At 40.5% G+C, this 24,097-nt stretch overlaps 1 protein-coding gene across 17 annotated transcripts in view; it reads right to left on the bottom strand.

Moving 5' to 3' along the window:
- The window catches only part of LOC122564459 (FH1/FH2 domain-containing protein 3-like), a 650,002-nt gene that overhangs the window by 22,995 nt on the left and 602,910 nt on the right, over positions 1-24,097 (bottom strand). For all 17 annotated transcript variants that reach the window (XM_043719360.1, XM_043719363.1, XM_043719365.1 and 14 more), the window contains 3 exons: positions 20,690-20,851; positions 16,606-16,796; positions 9,857-10,049 (listed from right to left, as the gene is read on the bottom strand). In XM_043719360.1, coding sequence (XP_043575295.1) covers positions 9,857-10,049; positions 16,606-16,796; positions 20,690-20,851 — 546 coding nt within the window. The remainder of the gene's footprint in view (positions 1-9,856; positions 10,050-16,605; positions 16,797-20,689; positions 20,852-24,097) is intronic.

Raw genomic sequence — 24,097 nt, 5'->3', positions numbered from 1 at the left:
GATCTGATCCATCATCTTGTTGCTGTTGTGGAATGTTGCAGTAAGCAAACTGGGGCCCAAATTTTGCACACTTTGAAAAGGTACTTAATTGACCGTAAAATGCTTTGTAACATTCGGAGGCTGTTTTCAATACAAATACAATACTTGTTTTTGTTCAAAACATTCTTCAGTTCCAAATGTTAAACTGGAGCCATGTTTGCCTATTTGGGTGAATCTTAAAGATCCCATGGCGTTATATGGAGGGGAGCAGGGATTTCACTCAATTTTTGTTCAGTGACCTGATCAACATTTACCTTTAAGTAACAATATTTGAAATGATTTAAATGCCCAATTAATTCATTGTTCTTTGCAGCATCTTAGAAAATATGTACTGGTTGCACTAATTATCTCTAGCTTCAGTGCTTCCTGTGGCACTTAATGGAAGCAATGCAATATCCATTTGAGCACAAAAATTATACAATTAGATATTTTTTCAAATAATCAATCCAAAGAGGACATTTAGTTGAATGGTGAAGAAATTAACATCCAATCAATTCTCCCTTTTGAAAAATTAGCTTCAACAGTGCACCCAATGACTGTTGGATTATTTAAATATCATTCAAAGTGGATCATTTAAAGATCTGTGTATGAATCTATGCTTACTACCATAAACAAGAACAGCTAGTTATAACAGTTAAAAGTGTTTTTAAAAAAAACTACCCTTTTGAGGATTTAATTGTACGGTATTTTCCTTTCATTGTTGAAAACACTGCTAGGGGTTGATAATCTCAGAATCATTAGAAATATAGCAAGCAGAGGTTAATACTTTTCAATACCTGTAGATCTGTATCTGGATTGATACATTTTAAAACAGTCCTTTAAAAATATTGATACAGAACAGCACTTTGCTATATAAAATAGCTATTACCCTTTCTTGAGTTAGAAGGCACTAGATCTCTTTTACATGATGAAAAAGCATCACTGTTTTGGCTAACAATGATTATTTTGTCTGCAGGTAAATTCAAAAGATAAAGCAAAACTCTATCATAGATCATTAAAAAGAGGAGGGGGGTAAGTATGGTGTAACGCCCTACAGGGTTTACATCCATGGTGAGGAAAATACTAAAGGTCATATTCAAAGACAAAATTAATTCTCTCTTCTAAATCTGATAAGTTATTAAATTAAAGCTAACACCAATTCTTTAAAGGTAAATTGCAGTTGGTTAACAGAGTTCTTCAAAGAAATAATGCTTTATGTTTTGCACATGAACTTTTCCAATACGATTCAATCAAATGCAACAGAATGAATTGTTAGAAATCCTGATGTCAAGGGATTAACGGGGCAGTGATAGCATCGATACAAAATTAAGTATGGGACACAAAGTATAGCATGATGATTATAAAGTGCTCTTTAGGACAGCATGGTGACTCAGTGGTTTAGCATTGCTGCCTCACAGCACCAGAAACCCAGGTTCAATTCCACCCTCAGGCGACTGTCTGTGTTGAGTGTGCACATTCTCTCTTTGTCTACCTGGGTTTCCTCAGTGTGCTCTAGTTTCCTCCCATAATCCAAAGACGTGCAGGTTAGGTTAATCATGGGAAATTACACATAGTACCAGTGGTGTGGCAGGCGAGGTGAATTGGCCATGGGAAATGCAGGGTTAAAGGGATAGGATGTGGATGGGATGCTCTTTTCAGGGTTGGTATGGACTCAATGGGCTGAATAGCCTGCTTCCACGCTGTAGGGATTCTATGACGAATGATTACTTTTCAGACTGGAGAGACATATATAGTGATGTGGTCCAGGTGACTGCATTTAGAGCATTGTATACTTTATGACCTGGACAAGGGTGGAGGGGGCATACAGTCAATGTTTTGCACATGATACAAAACTTGGAATAAAGACAGGGTGGCAAGGATACCAGCTGACTTTTGGGGGGGTCATTGATTGCTGAATCATTGACTGCTGAAATGGGCTGACACATGGCAAATTTAACTTGGAGGAATGTGAAGTGAGCCATTTCACACAAAAGAACAGAGATGGAGGCAACATAAACAATATGGTACCATCTTAACATGGGTGAAGGAGCTGCACGAGCTGGTCACATACTTTTGAATCTCATGGGACAAGTTGATAATGTTGTAAAAATTCATAGGAAATCCTCCGCTTTGTAAATCACGACACAGTCCAAATGCAAAGGAAGCATGCCGAACATCCACTGATTAGGCTTCAGGTGGAATAGCTACGCCAATCCTTTACACCACAGAGTAGCAGAAAAAGCAAGGGCTAGGAATGAAAATTAATGAGCTTAAAGGGAATGTGGGCTTCAGTAACCTGGAGAGCAAACGGAGGCTGGAATCATGCCTTTTAATGATGCGTACATTTAATGGTGATGTCAAAAATTAAATAGTAAATAAGGGAGAAATGACAGTACTGTTAGTGACCAGAGGAGACAGCTTTAGAAATGATAAACAATTGCCTTGAGATAAGGAAACTATCAAATTTAGAGAAGATTTGTAGCTCAGGTTGAGGTTCTGGATGTAGGTTTGCTAGCTGAGCTGGAAGGTTCATTTTCAGATGTTTCGCAACCATACTGGCGACCATCTTCAGTGAGCTTCGTCTGGAGGCTCACTGAAGATGTTACCTAGTATGGTGACAGAACGTCTGAAAATGAATCTTCCAGCTCAGTGAGCAGACCTACATCCATAAGGAAGTTATTTTTATGATAGTGTCTCTACAGCTCAGAGAGATGCCATTCAGTCCATCAGGTCCGTACCAACCCTCCGAAAAGCATCCCATCCAGACCCAGCCCACACCCTATCCCGGTAGCCCCCACATTTCCCATAGCTAAACCACCTAGCCTGCACACCCCTGGATAATTTAGCTCGGCCAATCCACCCAACGTGCACATCTTTCCTGGGGAGGAAACCAAAGCACCCGGAAGAAACCTACACAGACACAGGGAGAACGCGCAGACTCCACACAGTCAGTCAGCCAAGGCTGGAATCACTCAGGTCCCTGGTGCTGTGAGGAAGTGGTGCTGACCGCTGAGCAATAAGTTTTTCAATGAATGGACTGACGAATGGAAAACAGATTAATGGTGAGTGATTAATGGTGAAAGGGCAATGAGACATTTGCATGAATATAGAGGTTCACTTGTTTGTAGGAGCATGGGGAGGCAACAAGGGTATGGCGTGACTTGGATAGTTTACACTATCGCCTGGTTTAAGAAGGCTGAATTCTATAATTCTGTAACACTGAAATATTTTAAGAAGATTTTCACTCAAGTTGAGGATCTAAGGGAAGCAAGTGAAACAAATGCAGATCTTGTAGACTCAATGATTTGGGTTCGATCGTGAGGGTCATGACCTCACACTGTATGTGGGAATATTGTACTATACATCTTGGTAAGGTTGTGCTAAGTGTGGGCTCTTCCTCTGTAGGGATCAGACGTTGATGCAAAAGTTCTGCAGACTAGTCTGCACGTGCAGAATGTTGCCCATCACTTCAGTAATCTAACAATGAAGAGAAACAGATCAGGTCATCTCAGCTCAGTTGAAATCAGTAGAAACTGAAGAATGCAGCTTGACAAAAAGAAATGTCCTTATTAGATTATTGATTCACATTCCTGGTTAATAGTAACATTCTCAAAACAAGTGTGTGATGGCAGTCTTTGACTGGCTGGAGGGAAAGAACATTCCAGTCAAGTTAAGAGTCACATTTCTGGATAAGGTGGAGGCTTGCAGATCTCTGCAGACTGGTGGTGCACACAGCTGATGACACCGCTTTAATGTAGATGGGGGCAGAGATTGCTGGAATTGGTATCAGTAGGAGGGAGGCTTATGCACCAGTTACCTTTCTGCACTATTTTTGATGCACAACATGTTAAGACCTGACTATCTTTCTAACTGAAGAACAGACATCCTCTGTAACCTCAAATAATGGCTAACCATGTAATATAGCTCAGAGAATACAGTTCCTTATAAATGGGCATTGTTTCAGTATACCGTCAAAAGATCTGGAATGATACTTCTGTGGCTGAGTTACTCCCAAGAGTCACTTTAGCATCTGTAGGTAGCAGAATAGCTCAGTTAGCTTGGCTCTGTAGCAATAATTCACCACTTAAGTGAACATCTGTTTTTATGATCTGATATATTGTGAAAGATGCGTCATGCAAAGTTTCTTCATTGCTTTTGATTGTATCTGTCTATCTCTTTCCTTCTGTATATATCATGAAAAACAGACTATAAATAAGTGACATTACATCATTTCCTAGTGATAACCATTAATTTATGTATTAGGGAGCAGATTAATCATGTGATTTAGAACCTGAAACTCCAACTAATAAAAACTCAAACACCAATTGCAGATGAGAGGGAATCATATAGAGAGTGGTACGTGAATCATTATGCAGTAATAACATTTATGCTTAATCCTACATGTCAATGACTTATTTTGATATTGGACAAAAGATTTCAAAGTGGTGGGAGGGTTGGGGAGAGACATCATGGACTCTGCTCTTTTGCCACGACCCCCACTGCACCTCCACTCCCTTCCCCTCCTCGCCATTTTTAACCCCAGCTTTGTCAAACAATTACACGCGGCTTGGTCATTCACAACAAATAACCAGCTCCATTCCTTTGAATCTGGCCTTATGCAATAGCTGGACAGCAACATCTACAAGGTTTTTAAACAAAAAAATATTGACTGGTAAATGTTTTCTTAATTTGCCTTGAAACTAACCAAATTTATAAAGCCTTGGATAGTCATATGGTGGAAATCCTAAATGTGGACAAAATGCAGCATCAATGGAGAGAGGAAAAGAGTCAATGCTTTAGGTCCACAATTGGCACTAGTTCTGACAAAAAGGTATTGGACTCTGCATGAATGCTGTCTGATCCGCTCTGCATTTCCAAAATTTCCTGTTTCTAGTTGAGCAAAAATAACTCCTTTTGTTGGCCTTCAAAAAAAAACTTCTTTCACCTTCTTATTCCCTTTCAGCAAGAAAGCCAACATCAGATACCCGAGACATGGTTTGATACCACATTGAAAGTCAATTTTAAACAAAATGTTAAGATAGAAAGAAAACAAACAACCTGCTGACCAGAACAAATGTCAAAATCAATAATTGGATAATTTCACAGAATGAGCAATTAATAAAAATATCCACTAAAAAATGCCAAGCAGCAGAGCTAGCTAATAAAATCTTCTTGCTCAATAAACACAGCTAAAGGGAAAAAAGCACAGGCCCAAATCCTAGCCACTAGGAAAGGAATGAGGGCCTGAGCCAAGCAAAGAAATCTGGTTCAATTGTATTCACCTCCAGTGGCACACGTTTCAAGTTGGCTGCTGTGGAACTCATATGAACGTAGGTGTTAGAAGCAAGTTACCTTCAGTCTGGGGATTTCTCCTCAACTGGCCCACTATGTGGATGGATTCTGAAGAGGTTAGAACTGGAGAAGGCTGTGTGCGTATCTCACCTACTCCAAAGTCTTAGAGCTCTGTCTCACACCCGCACCATCACCCATCCTCACACCGTACCATCAAGAGGGAGGAGTTTGGCTTGGGAAGTGGGGCAGGATAGAGTCATCAACCACCTCCATTTGGAGAGCAGTGACACGTGAAGGATCTATCTGCAATGGCGCATCAAAGAAAGGAGAGGGAGAGCGGGAGGTGGTCAGATCAGGATGTAAGTATCCACCAAAGTTTGCATGTGATGAGTTGTGGAGGCTTAGAGAAAGAAGTCATTTGCAACAGGAGAGGGGAAGGAGGTTGGGGCTGGATGTGGAACATGGGAGGGGTCATCTGCCATGCGACCTGTTAACTGGACAGAGGCCTGAGCCAGGATAGTTCTCACAGAGCTGAGGCACTGTTAAGTCCTTCAGTTTACTTCAGTGTTCCAGCAGTGTCGAGTCAGATTCTATTGACCAGTTCATGAGTCACTACAGGAGGAGAGAAAGCCAAGTCTTTGGGCTTCCCTCCCTCTGTTTCCCCAGTTCTTAGGACAAATCAAACTTAAAATAAAAACAAACGGAAACAAATAAAAAACAAAAACAAAAAAAAAACTGAACTACTGGTAAAAGTGTCTTTAGCTGCCTAAACCCACAGCCTGGGAACTAAACATCTCTGCTTCTCAGAGCTCCCTTCAAGATACTCCTTAAACCTACATCTTTGACCATTGTTTTGATCATCAATCTTTATACGTGCCTGGGAGTCATGGATCAGGTTTGATAAGGTTTCTCTGAAGAGCTATGGGATGCTTTACCATATTAACCATGCTACATAAATGAAAGGTTCTGTTGTAGTGGTCAAGCCTGCAATTTCCATCAATGAGACAATAAAAGCACCCAGGCATAAGGAAAGCTCTAATGGAGCAGTGGTTTCGGGAACCTTTCGCAAGTACGCTTCACATTCCAAATTTCAAAATCCCTCAAAAGCTTGTATACCAGAACCTCTTTCTATGAGGCATAAATGTGGAACACCTATGTTCTCTCTTCAAAAATGACCACGTGCTTCCAGTTGCCTTCCACTTGAAAACACTACTGTGTTCCCTAGCCAGCATTTTTGCCTCAGGCCCTGCTACATTGAGGCTCAGTGCAAGCTGGAACAGCAGCATATCATTTTGTGCTTGGGGACCCTGTAGACTTCAGGATTCAATATCGAGTTCAATAATTTTCTTCTTCTTTGTTCCATGTCCTTTACCCATCCCAACACCCAGGCCTTATCACTGTATGATTTTCAGCACAGACCACCCATTTTCACATCAAGAAGGTCTCCATTAGCAGCTTATCTTTCTCCCTGTTTTACTGTCATCCATCCTTTTGTCTGCTTGTCCTCCTCCCCCACCTCTGGCTCTGTCTCCACCTACCGCTTACCCCTTTACTCCTCCCCGCCACCCAATTTTGTCCTCAGTATACATACTAACATTTCCTGGCTACAATCAGTTGCTAAGAAGGGTCACTGGACCCAAAATGTTAACTCAGTTTTTTCTGTGCACTCCAAACCTGGTGAGTTTCTGCTGCAATATCTGTTTTTATTAGAGATTTTGAGCACTTGTAGTTCTTTAATCCAATTAGAAGATGTTGACATCACAGTTCTAGAAACACAGCAGCCTTTCAAGTAAATAGTTAACAGATTTGAGCCTGAAATTGTTACACAGGGACTTAATGTTTGACCAACAGTGAGAGTGTAAGAAAAGAAGTGTTCCCTTCTTCTGAGGGAGCTGAACTCCTAAAACCTAACAGAATCATAGAGCTTTATAGCACAGAATGGGATTTTTTAGGTCATCATGTCTGCACGGGCCATCAAGCACTAATCCATTCTAGCTTGGTATTCCAGCATCTGGTCCATAACCCTATGTTATGGTGCTTTTAAGTGTTCAGCGAAACACTTCTTAAATGTTGTAATGGCTCCTGCCTCTAACACACTGGGGCAGTGAATTCCAGATATCCAACACCATCTGGGTGAAAGAAATCTTCCTTAAGTCACCTCTAAAACTCCTGCTCCTTACTTTAACTCTGTTATTAATCACTAAGTGGAGAAGTTTACATTTTTATTTTAAGACCACAATCAAGTACCCCCTCAGCTGTCCTGCTCCATGGAAAACAACCCCAGCCTATCCAATCTCTCCTTATAACTTAAATGCTCCAGTACAGACAATATTTTGGTGTATCTCATCTGCATCCCCTCTAGTGCAATCACATCCATCCCATAGTTTGGCAACTAAAACTGCACACATAACTCCAGCTGTGGCCTAACTAACATTGTACACAGCTCTATCATATCCTCCTGGTTCTTGTATGCAATGCCTTGACTAAGTAGGCACGTATCCCATGGGCCTTCTTAACCACATTATCTACCTATCCTGTTGCCTTCAAGGATCTATGGACAAGCACACCAAGGGCCCTCTGATTCTCTGTACTTCCCAGGTCTTACAATTCATTGTGTACTCCCTTGCCTCATTAGTCGTCCCAAAATGCAAAGCCACACACTTCAGGATTAAATTCTATTTGCCATTGTTCTGACCAATATTGTCTGCAATCTAAGGCTTTCATCTTCATTATTTACCACATCACCAATTTTTTTGTCACATACAAACTTCCAGATCAGACATCCTACATCTGTGCCTAGATCATTATCGTACACTACAACAGCAAAGAACCCAGCATCTCTGCATGTCACAGGATTCCAATCACAAAAGCATATGCATCTTATGGGTTCAATGCAAAGTTCCGAGGGACCTTTTGTTCCAATGTTACAGAAAAACTAAACTCTTTTTTTCAAAGTCTGTACATCCTCCTTGGATAAGTAAAAGACATTTTACAATAATTAACACAGAGTAACATTTTTAGATGCTATTAATTAAAATTCACAGTTTGTATGACAATTTGTTCCATTCTGGATGAGATACTACTGGTAAATAAACAAATTTAAAAAAATTATAATTTTACACAATGGGGATTATTGGGACAGGACAAAGCAGGATCATGTACTTGCTGTTCTTGAGCTGTAACTAAGTCAGAGTCATAGAGATGTACAGCATGGAAACAGAACCTTTGGTCCAACCTGTCCATGCCGACCAGACATCCCAATCCAATCTATTCCCACCTGCCAGCACCCGGCCCATATCCCTCCAAACCCTTCCTATTCATATACCCATCCAGATGCTTCTTAAATGTTGCAATGGTATCAGCCTCCACCACTTCCTCTGGCAGCTCATTCCAGACACATACCACCCTGTGTGTGGAAAAAGTTGCCCCGTAGGTCTCTTTTATATCTTTTCCCTTTTACCCTAAACTTATGCCCTCTAGTTCTGGACTAGAGGGCATAAGTTTAGGCACAGATCACAGTAGCAGTAATGTGGAGAAAGAGTGGAATGGTTTCAAGGGAGAGTGGGACAGGAGGCTTGAAGTAAATTTATGGAAAGACAGGGGTCTCTTGGGCAATAGGTTTTACCTGCCTCCTGCCCAAAGCCCTGCAGAGATGCTATAAGAGCTTTGCAAAATATGGGTGCAGTAGTCACATTTTTGACTGGGTTTTTAGCTCGACAGCAAACAGAGGAAGGGATGCATTAGAGAAAGGAAGAGGGTGGAACCTAAGGTTAGAAGAGGTTAGCAATGACTAGATTTGCAAGATTCATAATCAGCAGTTTTTACTGGTTTGATATTTTATTAATTGCCTCTGAAGGTGCCAGAATGTTCAACCAGCTGCATAACTTAATTCATCCATAGTTTTCATGCCAACAAAATGAATTTCATAACTCTCAAAACTCAAATGTAAAACATCCTGTGGGGTTTTGCTTTTGGTTAAGAGAGAAGGTTAACTTTTCTGAGGCAGATTCATTTCAATATGACCAAGCAGAAGGCCATCGATATAGAGAGAATTCCAGAGTTTGTGACATTTAAATTTAGGGATGACTAGAGAACCTCATCCTCAAAATATGAACAAACACCATCAAAATGTCACTATTATTAAAGGCCTTTATTGTTTTACTTCCAGTCCTTTAAAATCCCTGAAGCATTCCTGGGATCTCTCATCCTCCAGAAAGAATTGAAACTTGTCTCAAGGGTTTTGTGTATGCTTTCCATTGGGATTGAATTACAACTCACTGCTTATAGCAATGGTGAAGGACAGGAAAAGGATTCCAGCAATTTTCATCATAGAACCACAGCTCATGTCCAAAGAAATATTCCATTATTGCCTTGTTCTGAAGTATTCTGGAATACCGATTTATCTGATCGTTGTTACCCATGGCTCCCCGGAAGCATGTTGAAGGACGATTGAAGCTCCAACTGAATGGACAGCAGTAAATGCCCACTACCTCCCACTCTCCATCTTCCCTAATGAATACTGAAAACAAAACATGCTTCTACTTACATCTGTAATCATTTTGCCTCTGGTCTTGTTTCTTTCTCGGTGATTGGCCCGTTTCTGCTTCTGCTGTAACACTCGTTCTCTTGTGGTGCGGTACTCGAGAGCAAACTCACTGATGATCTTACAGAATTTGTGAATGTTCACGTCTTTCACTGCATGTGGAGGATGTCCCATGAAGAGTAAAAAAGCATGGAATCTATAAAACAAATTTGGGGAGAAGGAACGTAGAGTTTAGAATAATCTGTTCAGCCATTGCACATGCGAATACCTGATCACCAGACCAAATCTTGCATGCATGACAATTACTGCACAAAATCCTTTACAAGACAAACAGTGATAGAATTACAAACATTTAATAATGGGATGTTATAAGGGTAGGGTTCCTCACAGAAGCATTTCCACAGACTTGGTTGTTTCCCCATTGTATATGGGCTTGTAGTCATGAGTTATTTTGAGAACAATGTATTGTAAAAATCAGATAATTTCACTTATCCAAGAATCCCATTGAACACACTTCAGATGTACTTATCTGGGAGTTCTCTTGACTATGTTTCATTCATACTGCAGTAATTTTGTCGAACTGCAAGACCAACTGATTTTAATTTTGGTTCTCTCATTTGATGATTCAAACTTTGGTGTTTGGGTCCACAAGCATGGTTTAAATGTCTAAGTGCAGTTTGCATTATCGTTCAAAGGACTAACAAGACAGTGTCACTGTTATGCAGAATTGTAGAATGAGCAACAGATGGAACAACTATAAGCCTAAAATGCTTCAACAGAACCCACTTCAAATACTCAGTGAAATAATACACAAGTGGAAACTTCAAACACATCGAACAAAACTGAGGGGTAGATTTGGGGAAAATTAAATTCCAACGGCACCTACGGTGAATGTCTGGGTCCAAGTTTGCACAGTGCCCTTGAGGCACACTTCAGGAGATTCTACAACTTCTGCCTCCTGCTGGATTATTCCAGCTGGCACTGGGGAAAACCACAGAATGGCACCTGAGAAAATTTTAGACATTGAAAATGATCACATCTGGCCCAAAGGCAGATTGTCGGAAAACACAACCACAGAAGAGTGAGGATTAGTTTTTCAATGTTTAACATAGTGTGGTTTTTTTGACCAAGGTGAAGACTCTCAGGAAGCCTCCCGTTGACTTTTCACTCACCCTCTTCCTACAGCTCATTATGAGAAATTGAGATCCAGAGTTTGTCAGTCAATCAAAAAGCAAAACGGTAGATGGATTGATGGGAGTGGTTGGAGGATGTGGAGGACCCAGAAGCAGCAACACCCCTGACTATTCTTGGGAGAAATTCTCCTGATCCTCCTAGCCTCACAAAACTGTAGACCCTCTAAGAGTGCTAACACTATGGCAGTATGCCTACAAACCCCATTGAGGCTACCTCTGCCTAATGCCAATTTTGACTAATTAAAATCAACACCAGTGCCTTTCAAAATGCTGCTGGGCAAAAAGACTTCAAGGGTCCTGGATTTTTCCCAAGTCCTTCCAGAGGAAATAATGGTCAGGAAAACCCTGACTGCTTTGTGCCTCTCCTCACTTTTGCTCATCACAAAAATCAACGACAAATTGCACTGGCAAACTGATACAATACTCCAAAAACCTTCACAGAAAAATAATCAAATATTTGACACCATAATACTTTGAAATATCAGGATACAATCTAATCATTTTTAAGGATTAATACAAAGGAGAGAAGAGAGGTAGAGAGGCTTGTGGGAATTTGCAGAATTTAGGGCTCCACAAGATTATGGTAGAGTGATTATAAATCAGGGATACTCAAGAGGCAATAAAGGCATGGACAAGTGTTTCTGCAGCAGATAAACTAACAGAGTGTTCGGGGCAATGCTCCTAGAAAGGTGTGCACACCCCATCATCCACCACCACTCAACTTCCACTCTTATTTAAATATACCTACACAGAATAAAACTACACTGAGGTCCAAACAAGGAACAACAAAAATAAGAGGAAGTTTTGGTGAGAGGTGGGTCAATGTCTTAGAGATAGAAGCTAGCCATTTTCAGAATGGACTGGATACGTGGTCGCAAGACCATCTCAGATGAAGAAAGATTCCAAGGTTCTGAAAGAGAATGGTAATGACTGAGACTGTGACGAAAGAATGGGCTGTGGGGAAGGAACTGGAGATAGTGGCTGCAGAAAATTCCTGCTCCAACAGTATTGAAAGCAAGACAAAGATAACAAATCAGAGATAGCAAAGGAGTAGCAAGGTAGAGCTGGGGTTTCAGAAGGTGTGAGGAACCTGATGGATTTTTAGACGATGTCTCTAAGGGCCAGTTTGCGGCCAAGGAAGTCTAGCCGTTAGTGTGCGCCAGTCCCTTCAGCCATTAACGTGTACCAGAAATTCAGCAGTCTATATCCACCTTGGAGCTGGGTTGAGAGCAGTGCACCTAACAGACAATAGACAATAGGTGCAGGAGTAGGCCATTCTGCCCCTCGAGCCTGCACCACCAATCAATATGACCATGGCTGATCATCCTTAATCAGTATCCTGTTCCTGTCTTATCTCCATAACCCTTGATTCCACTATCCTTGAGAGCTCTATCCAACTCCTTCTTAAATGAATCCAGAGACTGGGCCTCCACTGCCCTCTGGGGCAGAGCATTCCACACAGCCACCACTCTCTGGGTGAAGAGGTTTCTCCTCATCTCTGTCCTAAATGGTCTACCCTGTATTTTTAAGCTGTGTCCTCTGGTTCGGCACTCACCCATCAGCAGAAACATGTTTCCAGCCTGCAGAGTGTCCAATCCTTTAATAATCTTATATGTCTTCTTTGCTTCTATACTCAATCTCTCTTGTTATGAAGGCCAGCATGCTATTATCCTTCTTCACTACCTGCTGTACCTGCATGCTTACCTTCATTGACTGGTATACAAGAACACCCAGATCTCTCTGTACTGCCCCTTTACCTAAATTGATTCCATTTAGGTAGTAATCTGCCTTCCTGTTCTTGCCACCAAAGTGGATAACCATACATTTATCCACATTAAACTGCATCTGCCATGCATCTGACCACTCACCTAACTTGTCCAGGTCACCCTGTAATCTCCTAACATCCTCCTCACATTTCACCCTGAGGGAGGTTAATACTCTTGCCCATAGACAAGCTGGCGAATGAGTGAACAATGGCAGACAAAATTCAATGCATTAAAGTACGTGATTGTGTGTTTTGAGCAGAACAATGATGCCAACCAATGGAAAACCTGGTACAATTTAAACTAATCAAGGAGATGCCTTGGATGTTTGCACAAATCTTTGAAGGCAGCAAGACAAGTTAACAAAGCAACTAAAGGACGTCAGTTTTATCACAAGCATGATGTACAAAAGCCATAATAATATGCAAAACCCATGCAAAATAATAGTATTAGCACCACACTTTGGAAAGGATGCAAAGGCTTTCGAGAGGACACAGAAGGGATCTAAGTTAAAGGATTACAATTGTATGGATAGGCTGATGAAGCGGAGGTAGCTCTTTTTGGAGCAGAGAAGGAGAGATTAGGGTCGGTAGAGTCGTAAATGATGAAGGGTTCAGATAGAATAAAGATAAACTTGCTTCCAATGGCTAAAGGAGCAATAATCAAAAGGTGCAAAGGAGGCAATGTGAAAAAAGACAAGGTGGGTAGGATTTGGAATGCACTGGCTGGTAAAATAGTGGATGTAGATTCAATAGTAGCTTTCAACAGTGAATTGGATAAATGCAAGAGGAGAACAAATTTGCAGGGATGTGGGGAAGAGCAAAGGAATGGGACTAACTGTGAAATGGTCTGCACAGACTTGAAGTGCTAGATGCTTTTCTCTTGTTCTGCTCAAGTCTATGCCTGCATCATTCACATTCACTGTAACAAATCATTCTAATTTCGTTTTCATGGTAACAGATGGCAAGTGAAGGTTTGAAAAATAAAGAATCATGGCATGCAGTTACAATTAATGTCAATATTCTCAAACATTTTTCTGTCTTAATTTTAGACTTTATTGGAATACTTTACCTAGTGCGACATTAATGCTTTCACAGGAGACACTGACTGGGAACAGTTATGAGTTTGACACTAGAACAAATTTCACCTCCAAAAGAAAAATCACGAACCACTTCATGAGTATCAACAGGGACTCAGGTGATGGCCCTATTGCTTCAGTGTCCAAAAATAGTGGGTTCTCAGGCAGTTGTGAATCTCTTTCCCAGGGATCGATACAGCCAGAGTTGATGAACATTTTTCAAATGAGAGAAAGTCAAAGGTTAAAGAGAATTGGCAGAAAGGTGAGATTGAGGCCACAATCAGATCACCCATGAGGGACTGAATGCCTATTCCTAGTCCTACAGGTTTGCATGTACTCATGAATTGTGTGAACCAAGACCCATGCTGATGTTCCTGGCGTTGAGGAAATGATGCCATCTCTAGTGTTGAGGAGGTGCCATCTTTCAGATGAGGCAATGATTGGAAGCCTCAACCTTTTTGGTGAGTGTAAGAGATCCCATAATGGATGCAAAAGGAACCTTGGCACTATTTTGAAAAGGATCAGAGGTCTTTCTCCCCATGTCCAAGTTAATACCCATCCATCTGGCCAATAAAGATGGGCTAGGATTTCTTTGCAAGGTGATGATTCCTGGCCCACTAGTCATATACTCAGTGGAGAAGGTACTAGCACTATTTCTGGCTGCACTGTAGCCATTCAGGGCTCCACAGTTCACCGATCACCCACTCCTTGATCAGATTGATCAGCCATCCTCTGATCCCAGTTGTGGATAGTGCTCAGTTGACGGGTGACTACAGAACAAGGAGCAGAATTCAGTAACCGAGTAGAGAGGGGTTTCAGGCTGTCAATGGATGGTTGTGGGTGCCAATGGAGAGATGGATGGTAGAAGGACTACCTGCAGGGGAAGACCTTGTTACTGATGGTGGGAAGGGGAATGTCACTTGCATTAAAGGGAGTCAGTTGATGAAGGCACCTTCTGCCTCCTTCCTACCCAAGGCCTCAGCAGGATCACTTTCTGGGCTTCCCTGCTGCTGCTGATCTCTTCCAGCCAAACTGAAAACGGAGGCTGGGGTGGGAAATTCTCTTAGTCATTCATTGGCAACTTAAGAGTCTCATTCAGCACTGAGGTGCATGTTCTGACCCTAGGCTGCCCTATTCCAGGACTGAGAGGATGGTCAGGATGGGAGAGAGGCCAGTGGGATGGCCCATCAACATGCCCCTTCTAAAATTCCTACAAACTCTGCTTGTTCAGCAGTGGGTGTGAACAGAGGGGAGAGGTCAGCACTGTAAAACTCCATTTGTGATGTAGCCTTTCATTTAATGAATGTGGGAGCTTGCTGTGCATCGATTAGCTGCCACACATCCAATAACACAGAAGTGCAACACTTCAACAGTATTTCAGAAGTCACACAGGGCTATGGGACATTCTTAGGGCACGGAAGGGTGAATGAAAAGTGTCAGACATCATTTATTTCTCAGCAGCACATTTGTAACTTATTATATCCAAAATGTTCTCCTACTCAGAGTGGGTAGAGCAGGAACCAATTTCACAAGTCTATCCTGCCAGGGTAAATTGGGATTTTAGACACACACTGGCCAACATCATCAGATGAAATGGTTAGAAAACTATAAGCATAGTGTGCTTAGATTGTCAACTGTAGTCTTGACAGGCCAGGCACAGAGTCCTGAACATCTTGGAAAAATAGAAAAATATCAATTCCTTTTCCAACTCTGTCTAACTCTGTATTGATTCCACTTTTGACTTGATGCTGAAGATGAGAGACGGGCTAACTTTTGATTTACCACTACTTTCTTCCAAGAAAACATCACCTGGTGATGACTGACTAAGATCAGGAAGTCAGTTTAAAGAGCAGCACTAAGAAAGGGATGGAATTAAGCTTGGCTTATGTTTTTGCACACTACTTCTGACCTCTCACTCACTAATAACACCCCCAGAATATCTACTTATCTATGATGTAATTTAATTCATACTTCATTTTGACCAGTTTCTTTCAAATTCCAATGCAAAGGCTCTTGTGATGCAGTGGGTCTTTACATCTGAGGCAGGAGGCCTGGATTCACCTGCTCCAGTGGTGTGTAATAACATTTCTCAAAAATTGATTAAAAAGCTCTTCCCTATTTCTTTTGTTTCTCTCATGCTCAGAAATTCCTCCCTATGACAGATTGTTGAGACATCCTCATGCGAGATGACCATTGTATAAGTAAGTGCGAGTTGTTACTATAGGTCACCCTGGCACTTAGCCCAAATTCAAAAGTTGTATTTCATAAACTAATCCTCTATTCTCCCCCACCATATTACAGGAAGGTCTGCACATTTGAAAAGCACTATTTTCAATCTGCACAAGGATGAACATATTATGAGAAGTCAGAATAAAGGAATATTAGAGTTAAACATAATTCTCTAAATTTGGATTTTACTAATACAACCTTTTATTAAAAACAAACTCAATTGCACCACGCCACTAACTCCGGATTCATTTCACATCTTCTCCTGCATTTTACGCCCAATTCTGGAAGGGTCTCAGCCACTTTTGCCTAGCTTTTCAGATGGAAACTAAAAATTCTGAAAACAAAATTAAGTCCTTTACCTACCTTTCCTGTATTTTTTTTTAAACATCCAGAACCAAACTATGAAAAAACAAGTTTAACTTACAAACAAAAAAAAAAAGAGAATGAGATAACAGAGCTCATTTGGGAATAGGTTTTCAGATCTTGTACCTGTTCATTACTCTTCTGTGAACGATCTTTAAAATGATGATCCTTTCAGCACAATCCTTCAGAAACTCAGACATTTTCTGCTTCAGGCTGGATTTGATTTCGTGCTTTGCAATAGCCTTTAGATGATCCCATGAGGCTTTGCACCTCCGCTCCAACTGGCAAAGGTTTTCTTGAAGCTGGTCAAAGTCAACCTGAGGACAAGAGTTTCAAAAATAAAATCAATCCTGGTTTCTTTTCACAATCCTTTTTGTGAGCTTAACTCGGATTAACTCCCATTTCAGATATCAGTGTCATATGAACAGGCAGCCAAGGTGCAGAACAGGAAGGTTTGCAGTGCCAACAAAACACAGATCATTCCAGAATGAGCTAATCAATCGATCAAGAGCCATGTCTCAGCTGAACTTTGTGGAGATTGGGCAGCTGGAGAGGATATGACTTTTCTTTTTCCATGAAATGTCTTAATGCTCAATGCTAACTGTGCTCCACTCCTGACTTGCTGAAAGTTTCCTGTCTCTTCTGTTTTTATTAACTTTTTTACTTCTTAGATTTGAATATGACTCAAACTAATAGAACAATTATTGTCTGTAAAAAGTACTCAGCGTAATAAATTGAATTGTCTTGATTCTATTATATTAAAGCCAGTAGGATCACTGGAATGGGACATCAGACTAGCACAGTATAGGGATTAAGCATGCTTTGAGAGACAGAATGAGATTGATCTATGGAGGTTTTCTGACAGTAATACAGTGCTATCAAAATGCAGTGGTGTTCCATTCACCAACCTGAGAGTATATCTCTATGCTAACACAAACATTTGTTAGAATAACATGTTTCTTTTGTAGCCACTTCATTTACTTTGGTGCATTTTCTCTGTTGGGATCAGCAGTAACAACCCCAACAGCTGAGAAGTAGAGGGAGCAAGAGGGAGAAATGTCATGAAGCAATGGGTCTCAAAGGAGCATTCCATAATAACTGGTCAAGAACCGAGTACAACCCTTTGGAATGCACAGCATATTGCCCAGAAGAAAAATTAAAGAATCTTGCTCGAGGTAATTTCAGACAAACTTGCATTGATTTTTAAATTGAAATGAGGTTGTTACTCACCTTAGGACTGTCCAGTGCAAACAGGCAGACAAGGAGCAGAGATTGAGCGATTACAATCACTGCCCGATTTCATGGACTCTAATTGCCCATTCTGTGCCCCTGCCAGGTGTTGCATAGCACAGAAATTCTACCCTTAGTTTGTTTAAGTCTACGGCTATATCAGTGATTTCCAAATGTAAACCATAATGAAAGATGATACCTAGTGTTGTACTGATTCATTTTACACTAAACACCAGCAATCAGCAAAATTCTTGGAGGTCTCCCTCTCAGGTGGTAAAATGGTTAACAGTTTCAAGACAAAGAACCTCAGGGATTCCATGGAGCTCCTGTGCACGATAAAGTCATTAGTTTAACAAATGCTAACTCCTAACTGTTCCCGGTGTTTGATTTATGACAAATAGAGCTGCTCCAGTGAGGAAGAGTCTCTCGCAGCACAAATCCCAAAAGGTCAGGCTGGATCGTAAACCTGTCTTTACACAGCTGACAGCAGCATTTGCAAAACTCCCCTTAGTGGCCAAGGTTAGATTGATTAGGCCAGCAGATTCTAGTGCTGATGGTAATAAGCCCAAGAAACAAAATGCATGCCTGCTCTAATCTCATGAAGAAATAGAAGTGCAAGTAAACGAAGAGCTGTGTTTCTAAAAAGAAAGCGTAAAAATTGCTTGTTAAGTTTTAGAGAAGGAATTGCATTTTCAAGCAAATTTAAACAATATCAAAAGTTAAATGAAGTTTTTACTTTCAGTTTCACACTGTTAATGTGTTTTCTTTAGCAATCAATGTTGACAGTTCTAGCATCAGGGAATCAGTAGCTGATTAACTGTTGAGTTCAGCAACATGAAGGAAGCAAATAATCCTTGCTCCCACAGTTAAAATGGTCAGAGTTAGCTTAACTCACTCCCTCCATAGTGTCAGGCAATTATTTTGTGCTATCTAGTCACCAATAGTCAGAACTTTGTATGTGTTCTGAAGTCAAAACTTAACTAATTACCTTAATATGTTTATACTGTCATAAACTCAACCATTTCAAGATTATATCCATTAAAGCTACAGAATTTGTCCCAGGCAAATCACTGAAGTTACACGTCTTAGACTTGTTATATTTAGGTCACTGCCCAGATGACTTCCGAGATTTTTTTTTTAAAAATTGTTTTCACAAAACGAACTCATATCCATCTGCCTCTATTTTGAAATCCAGAACCCGAAATAGAATACATTCATATACCTTTTGTCACACCAAGAATTGTTATTCATTTTTAATAACAAATCAGACAGAAATTACAGCAATCAGTTCTGCCAGTCAGTGAATGCACAAAATACTCCCTACATGTCACTCATTGTTCAGTTGGTAGCACACACACCCTTATATCATAAGGTTGTCGCATTATTGGGACATTGCACTGTCCAAACCTGAGAAGGTGCCTCTTTGCCCTCACTGTCAGAGTATTGACCTTCAGGCAACATGATAAATTATGACCTGGTCTTGTTGAATCAAGTAGATGCAAAAGACTGGTACAAGACTGGACAAGATTATCACTCTGGGGGAGAAAATTTATTCACTAAAGTAACAAATTTTCTGCTCATTGATGTTTGCAGGAGCTTTCGGTGTTCAAACTTTCCTCCATTACAACAGTTATGATTCTGACCTTGACCGCTCCAGTCCAAGACTGGCACCTCCATATCATGGCTATATCAAAGGCTGAATAATAGAAGGAAAAGGGAACTGGGAAAGTAAATCTGTCACAGAGTCAGAGACAGTGCACAGCATTTTGAGCTCAAACAGAGGGTAGGATGTTGCATAACCACCTGTGCTTCACTCTCATTACTGCTTTTCTGGTTATAAAGCCATTCACCATCAAGCAGCTCCTTCCTGAGGAATTTACAATTGTTGAAATAGATTGATACAAGTAACAATTCCCACACAGAACATGCTACTGTTTGTTTCACACTGGTCCTTTTGTCCAGGTACAAGAGACTAAGGAGCTTGCATTGTGTAACTGAGGCTAAAGGGTAATAGTGGTTTGTCTTAAAAAAAAGAAAAAAAAATGTTGAGGTGGTGATTTAGCAACAGAAAGAATGCTTTACAGTTGAGCTAGAAAGTCAGCCATGTTTATGTCAAAAGGGGGAGCAGGGTGAAGGGCTGTATGATTGACCCACTGCTTTTAATTCTTCTGTTGTCTGGGAAATGGAAGCAGCGGTCGTGGAATTTGTTTTCTCTTTTTTCTATGATTGCCGGTCATCCCCCTTTAGTTTGTTACCTACTTCCATGGCATCGAGAGCATGGCGAGCAGGCAGAGAGGGCATGGAGAGCAGGCAGACAGGGCACGGAGAGCAGGCAGAGGGGGCACGGAGAGCAGGCAGAGGGGGCACGGCGAAGATCCAAGCGATACTGCTTCTGACATGAAAACGTTCAGTTGTCAGCCTTGGTAATCTGTGTTATACAGGAATTGTGGAACAGATTGATATTTTTACATAGATAGTATTGCAGAACTACTAAACTCTCAGGTTCCACATGTGCCTTGGATGAATGACATAGTAAGCCTTCATATTTCCTAATTCCAAATAAAATCATATTCAATCGTTTCAGCTAATACTACCACTTTGATTTGAATTGTTATTATCACACGTCCTGAGATACAATGAAAAGTATTGTTTTGTGTGCTATCTGGGCAAATCAGACCTTATGCAAGTACAACAGAGTAATACAACAGAATGCAGAATATAATGTTACAGCTACAGAGAAACTTATTTGAATGCTCCATTTGTATGTCTGATATTGGAAATCAGGGTGAAGTTAGCTGATTCCTTAAAATTCCATTTAAATGCAGTGGACAAGTGAAGACTTCTAAAATGCCACAAAACTCAATTTGAAAAGTTTTTGAGTGAAATGCAGAACAGTATTTTGTTACCTTCTGGCCTGGCTGGAAAATACAGCTGCAACATCTGGATAATAGACAGACAGAATTTTTTTTCACTGACATACCTTGGCTGACCTCGTGATGGCCCCAATCTCAGAATACAGGTCCGAACTATCTGGAAATTTTTCCACCACAATAGTTGCGATGTGATGCAGCAGGGATTGCTTATGCACTGTGTCTTTTACTTCTGGTACTTTCTCCAAGTACCCCAGCTCAAAACCTTTCGCCTGCCAGGAGAAGGGGGAGAAAAGTACTTACTCCACAAAGCCAAGTATTCAGCACTGACAGCACATCATTCTGCTTGCAAAAACAGAACTTAATCACATATAAAGTAAAATTATACAATTAAAGGTGATCTTATTGCTAGCAATAATGTTAAATGTTTAAAATTCATTGCTGTAATATAAAACAGAAATAGGAGACGACACTAAGTGGATGGGCATTACAATTGAACATGTTGGTTGAAAATGTAAACAATCCTGCTCACCATCAAGTCCCCATGTGAGTGCTTTTTGGTCAAGGAGAGCATTGACTCAGGGGCCAGCCCAAATAAGTGGCCAACAATTAGTGGATTTATTCTTTGCGGCCTACATCCAACACCACCAGTATTTGTTGCCCATCCCCAATTGCCCAAGGATGGAGTCGCTTTCTCAAACATTTTAGAGGGAAGTTAAGAGTCAACTATATTGGACCAGAAGACAGAAGGGTGGAAAAACTCCTTATGTAAAAAGGACATTCATGAACCAGATGGTTTCCTTTTGGACAAGTGTTGATAGCTTCAAGGTCACCGTTATGGAGATTAAAATTCAATCTGGAATTGAAAGCTAATTGAATTTAAATACAGAAGCTTAATGCAGTGGGATTTGAATCCACTGTCCCCTGGAACACTCTGGATTACAAAGGCCAACTATATTATCACTATCCTATCATCACCCGAAGCAGCTGATTGGAGGGCTGCTAACCATATCCCTACATGAGTCCATGTCTTTGGGAGAGGATGACAAAGTTGAGGGAGGGAGTACATGAAAAGGCTCACTGTAAAAGTTTACGTTTATTGCAAAATCTTCTGAGTAAAGTTTCTTCTGCTGACAACCATAACCTGTTAAGAATGTTGCAGTTCAAGAAGCCAAGTCTGACCAACAACTCCCTAATATCTTCATATGTTCCTTTTTAAAACCTTGGACCAACATCAAAATTCCTTAATACACAAGAAAAAAATGTGAACTGCAGTCAGATTAAAAAGGCACATTTAATCACTATCTATATGTGAACTACTTAAATGGGTTACTTTTAAGCTGAGTAAACTGAACAACTAAAGCTAGTTAAAAATGACATTACTATAAGCTTCCTTGTAAAAATTCATGCTTCGAGGAAGGTTTCCCACTCTTCTCCTAATGTAGGTGCGATTTGTTTTTTTTTTATCCATTCTCAATATTAGCATATAAGGCAACTTAATTCTCTATAGTTTTAGCCATTGAATAGAAGCTTTTATATACAGTTTCAGCAGCTTCGAAGATGTCAGTCTCAACGAGTAGAGAGATACACACTTCCAACCTAAGTTGTAAACTGATCCCAGTGACACGGATTCATAACTTCTTTTCCTGTTGCTTAACAATAATACTGTTGGCACTTGGCATTGGGTTTCATTATGTCCTCTACTGTTTAAAAATTTAATTTCAATTCAGTAAACTCCAACCTTATTTACTCTATATTGACTCAAATATAGGTTTCCTTGTGGCTGATTTTTGAAACTAACTTCCTGCTTTGTCAAAATGACAAAATTAACTTAATAAATCTGAACATTCCATACTGCTCAACACAGTCTTGCCTGGATGTATCTTTCATTGGCCCATATTTACCTTGACCATTGCATCTAAGTACCATAAAATGTTGCTCTTAGCATGGTTTTCCTTTTTGCACCTCATGACATTTCTCTGTATTCCTTTGTTGCTTTATAAATGCATCCAGTCTAGATTTCCAGTTTCTTCACATTTCTATAAGCCTTTTACTTTACCTTGCCGCAGTATTTTATCTAATTTATTGAACATGGTTGCTTAATTACTCAAGTAAACTTTTGCCTTTTAGTGATGTATATCAATTTTATACCAAAGCAAAAATGGACAGAAGCTTTTGTCCTGTTCATAGATTTACACACAAACAGTTCAACAGCTTGCACTGCAGGTAATGTAACGTTCCTTCCAGTTGAATGATGCTCAACTTAAAATTTTAAACCAGTCTTTGACTTTTCTTTCTCCATCTTTCTGCAACTCAATATTAAATTCAATTATATTATGGTAATTATTACAAAACATTTTACTTTGCCTATATTTTAACCACCAGCTTCCATATTCAACAAATCATTCAGCATCGCGTCTCTTCATAAATACACTTTTATCTCCCCTATACTTTTAGCATTCAAAAGGAGACTGTCCACTTGCCCACACACCCTTTCCTAAAACCCCACACAAATGCAAGAGATTTAGCACTTGCTATTTCATCCCCTTTCACCCAACCACCGTAGCCCCAAACATTATCCCAAATGTTGTCTGCTGTACCGTTGGTCAACAAGTAGTCTTCTGTAGATTCAGGAGACCCCCAAATGCAAACAGGGTGATAGCTTTCCTGAATAACTTCATATAATCTGAAATCATGACCTGAACTTCTAGTAATGTGATACTAATTCTTCACTTTACTTACTCGAGGGGTTCAGCCTCCTGCACTAACCTGATGGAAGGTGGCGTGAATTATTCCCTGGAGTGTGGGGCTTCCTATCAGAACAAAATCTAAGGATTGATCTATGTCCAAGATTCTGTCCATCTATCTTTCAGAGTCATGCAGTAGGAACAGGTCCTCTGGCAAACCATGTCTTTACTCATCACTAAACACAAAACTACACTAACCTCATTTACTTGCACTTGGCCCACAGCCTATTGTGCCCCAGCATTTTAAGTTTCATTCAGATGCTTCTTAAATGTTGCAAGAGAATGTGCTTCCACCACTCAATCAGGTAGCACATTCTACATATCTACTACCATCTGGGTGACTTTTCTTTCCTCAGATCTCCTTGAAAGCACTGGCTCCTCACCTTAAGGTTACGCCCTCTGGTATTTGACACGGTTGCTATTGGAAAGAGAATCTCATGAACTACTCTGTCTATAGTTAAAAATCACACAACACCAGGTTATAGCGTCGCTCCGAAAGCTAGTGTGCTTCCAATTAAACATGTTGGACTATAACCTGGTTTTTAGATTAGATTACTTTACAGTGTGGAAACAGGCCCTTCGGCCCAACAAGTCCACACCGACCCGCCGAAGCGCAACCCACCCATAACCCTACATTTACCCCTTACCTAACACTACGGACAATTTAGCATGGCCAATTCACCTGACCTGCACATCTTTGGACTGTGGGAGGAAACCGGAGCACCCGGAGGAAACCCACGCAGACCACGGGGAGAATGTGCAAACTCCACA

This window comes from Chiloscyllium plagiosum, chromosome 29, assembly GCF_004010195.1.
Source record: "Chiloscyllium plagiosum isolate BGI_BamShark_2017 chromosome 29, ASM401019v2, whole genome shotgun sequence".
NCBI classification, from domain to species: Eukaryota; Metazoa; Chordata; class Chondrichthyes; order Orectolobiformes; family Hemiscylliidae; genus Chiloscyllium; species Chiloscyllium plagiosum.
Note: the sequence above shows the minus strand (reverse complement) of the source record. Positions and strands in the feature narration are given on the sequence as shown.